The sequence below is a fragment of the Manduca sexta genome, chromosome 13 (assembly GCF_014839805.1).
Source record: "Manduca sexta isolate Smith_Timp_Sample1 chromosome 13, JHU_Msex_v1.0, whole genome shotgun sequence".
NCBI classification, from domain to species: domain Eukaryota; kingdom Metazoa; phylum Arthropoda; class Insecta; order Lepidoptera; family Sphingidae; genus Manduca; species Manduca sexta.
In genome coordinates this window covers 5,419,519-5,423,036 of record NC_051127.1, presented here as the reverse complement: position 1 = coordinate 5,423,036, position 3,518 = coordinate 5,419,519, and the positions used below count along the sequence as shown (strand labels likewise).

The 3,518-nt window shown below is 37.9% G+C and overlaps 1 protein-coding gene across 1 annotated transcript; it reads left to right on the top strand.

Moving 5' to 3' along the window:
* Window positions 1–437: 437 nt before the first annotated feature.
* LOC115454983 lies at window positions 438–1,921 on the top strand. Its single transcript, XM_037438243.1, has 2 exons — window positions 438–522; window positions 909–1,921. The coding sequence occupies exons 1-2, from the start codon at window positions 438–440 to the stop codon at window positions 1,919–1,921; spliced, it is 1,098 nt and encodes a 365-aa protein (XP_037294140.1).
* The last annotated feature ends 1,597 nt before the right edge of the window (window positions 1,922–3,518 follow it).

Sequence of the window (3,518 nt, the reverse complement as noted above, 5' to 3'; positions counted from 1 at the left end):
GGTGAAAGCTAACCGGAATTCCCGGCGGTCGAGACGTGGTGTATGGCGGGCCCTAGTTGTTAAAACATTAATAAATGCACGCAACAATCACACGCATAGTGTTAACCCCACAATAATAAACATATCCTCAAAAGCGTTTATCCGGAGTTAAGAAGGCTTTCGTGCTAACAATACGCCCGTGCGGTAGCAATTTTTATTGATTATGCAATTTGGCTTAGTGCAAATATCAAATATCAGCGTATGGTACCATTGGCTCACAACTTGCTGCGTTTTAAAGGAATATTAATAGGAACGTTAGTTCTAATGACAACATCACTAGGTCGATATTCTAATGCATATTTGAATTCTACGCGGATTCATTACAACTCACAAACAGGAGAACTTAAAATAAGTCGGTATTCTAGATATTAATATGTCCGTGCGCGATTATTTGCCACATGGCTCGAAACTTCAGGTCATGCGTACAGTTTGCGGCACAGAGTAAGGGGCCACCGGCCATATGTGCGAGTAGCTCGGTGCCCGGTGAGACAGCCCAGCGGACCGAGTGTTGCGGTTCATTACAGTTCATAATTACCCGGCTCGGGGACCGGCCGCACTGTGCGCCCGCCTGGGTGCAACACGACCCATTAAACACCGCTTTATAGCTTACAATTCTGCTTAATAGGTTGACATCATTAAAATACTAGTATTAATCGTGACTTCGCCCACATAAAATTCTTTTGCGAGAATTAAAGTACGACATTTCCATAGGTGCAGAGTACAGACCTCTCTTCATGTTTCAATGACCAACTAGATAAGTTTTGAAATTTTGAAATTATCTACATGCTTCGATTCGTTAACGAACGTCGTGGCGAGCGCACGCTTCTTTAGCGGTTAGTTGGCAACAAAAAAAGTTTAATACCCTACAGTTTGTGGCATCAGTGAGGTGCCCGCAGAGAGGGTTTACATGGAGGCATTGGAGGATGACTTTCGAATTTATGATTCGAGCGATAATGATAGTGCTTCCGGGGAGGTAACAATTAACGTGAATGAGCAGATACAGACCAGTGAGAGGTGTGATGAAGACAACGATGAAAGACGCGAAAAGAGATTACGTCAAGATAGTGATGAAGTTGGAGAAACTGAATTCACGGAGGTGAGACGAACGAGTAAGCGAATTGCAAGAAGATTTTCCAAAGAATCCTCTCCCCCAGGAAGGGTCACTGATGTCTTACAAACTCCTTTTGCAGAAAAATATGTGATAAGTATGACTTCTAAGGAGATATTGCCGAAACAATTCCGAATGGCGAAACTTCTTCAAGCTGAGAACTTTCAGAATATTGTTAAAATTGCCTACAAAGGACCATATCGAGTATTCATACATTTTGGAGACAAGTTAAATGCTGAAAAAATGTTGAACCATGAGAAATTTACGACAATGGGTTACAAATGCCACATGACTAATGAGGTAACCATTTCATATGGTATAGTGCGGAACGTGGACTTAGATTTTGATGAAAAAGAAGCTATGGAAATTTTAAAATGTGAACAAGAAATTGTTTCTTTTAAAAGATTGAAACGTTTATCTGGAGAAGGCAAATGGGTAGACTGCGAGACAGTACGACTGGGTATAAAAGGTTCTACTTTACCCCCGTATGTTTTCGGATACGAGTGTCGGTTTAAAGTGGAACCGTACACATTTCCAGTAAGCCAGTGTTCTGGCTGTTGGAAATTCGGTCACCTAATACGAGCTTGCCCGGAGAATAAAATCTTATGCCCCAAATGTGGAGAAAAACATAAGAATTGTGATACTAATACCTTTAAATGTATTAACTGTAAAGGTCCACATATGGCTCTGTTTAAGGGATGCCCAATGTTCGTAAAGGAAAAAGAGATAAGGAGTATAATGAGTAGCAAAACTGCACATATCAAAAAGCGCTAGTAATATATCTGGAGGAGAAGAAGACAACTGACACGGAAACGGAAGAACTAGAACAAAATAGGAAGTACAATCACGTAGTTACTCAAAATCAAACGTACAAAATGTACTTATCACAAATGCGATTGTGCACGCTGAAGAGATGGAAACATCTAATGATTCTGAAAAAATCGACAAAGTTGGGAAAGAGGATACATCGCATAGATCCCAAAGTGAGATAAACGAGAAAAAGAAACGAAAACCTAAGTTAACAAAAGAAAAAGAAGCCGGCAAGAAATTAGTAGAAGTTTCAGAATCGGAAATAGAAATTCCAGAATATACACAAAATGATAATCAGGGATATTACAGCAAATTGAAGGACACGGCTGATTACAATTTTACAACAAATATTTTACCGAAATTAATACAGAAAGTGGAGGCCATTTTGAAATCAGACAAAGGTTTTATAGAAAAGTTTAGTTGTGTGTGTAGTGTGATTTTTGAAGAGTGTGTACGATGTTTAGTTATATATTTCAAAAAAGAAAGTTTGTTAAGCAGAATTGTCACGTTCATGAGTAACAATGGATAACGTCCAAAACAGTGTTGTTTGACAATAATGCAGTGGAATGCACAGAGCTTGAGATCCAAATTATTAGAGTTTGAGCTTTATCTTTACAAGATAAGGTGCATATTGCCTTGATTTCAGAGACATGGTTACACACAGAATTACAGTTGCGGATTAGTGGGTACAACATATTTCGAAAAGACCGAAATGATGGATATGGCGGAATAGCTATAGTGATACACAATTCCATCAAAGCTAAGGTATGTAATGTCATTCACCAGAATCAGGGTATAGAAATATTAGGTATTGAATTAATGAACTGTGGTTGTCTAAAAAATATAATTTTAGTGTATTGCCCCCCTACGGTACGGACTGTTCAATCAGATTGGGATTCGATATTCTCCTTATTTCGACACAGTTGTTTAGTTGCTGGCGATTTCAATGCACATCATACTACATGGTCCTCCAATAATAACTCGCGTGGTAGGCAAATATATGATGCGGCGATAGAATTCAACTATGTTTCTCTCAATAATAACCAATCTACAAGAATTAAATGGATCAACAATAACTGTCAGAGCTCCTCCCCAGATATTTCTTTTGCTGCAGCAAATATAGCAATTAATTTTGATTGGAGCGTGACAAGTGAAAATTTAGGCAGTGACCATATCTTTATTAAATTGAAATTGAACTATCAGGACGTTTTAAAATTTTCCAGAAAACGAAATATAAAGTTAGCGAATTGGAAAAAATACTCTTTATATTAATGATAATATTATCTATCCTACTAAAGAGACTTGTGTACAAAAATTATATGAAACATTAATTAATCTTATACAATCCGCAGCTGACAAGAGTATCCCTATGACTAAAATATGTAACAATCCTGCGAGTAACTTCAAACCAAAGCCTTACTGGAACCCTTCCTTATCGAAATTAGTGGCCGAGCGACGCCTCGCTTTAGCGAGTTTTAGAAAAAATCCTATCCCTAATAATTTAAAAATACTTGAAGAAAAAATCAAAACCTCTAAAATAGCCATAAATCGGGCTAAGTTA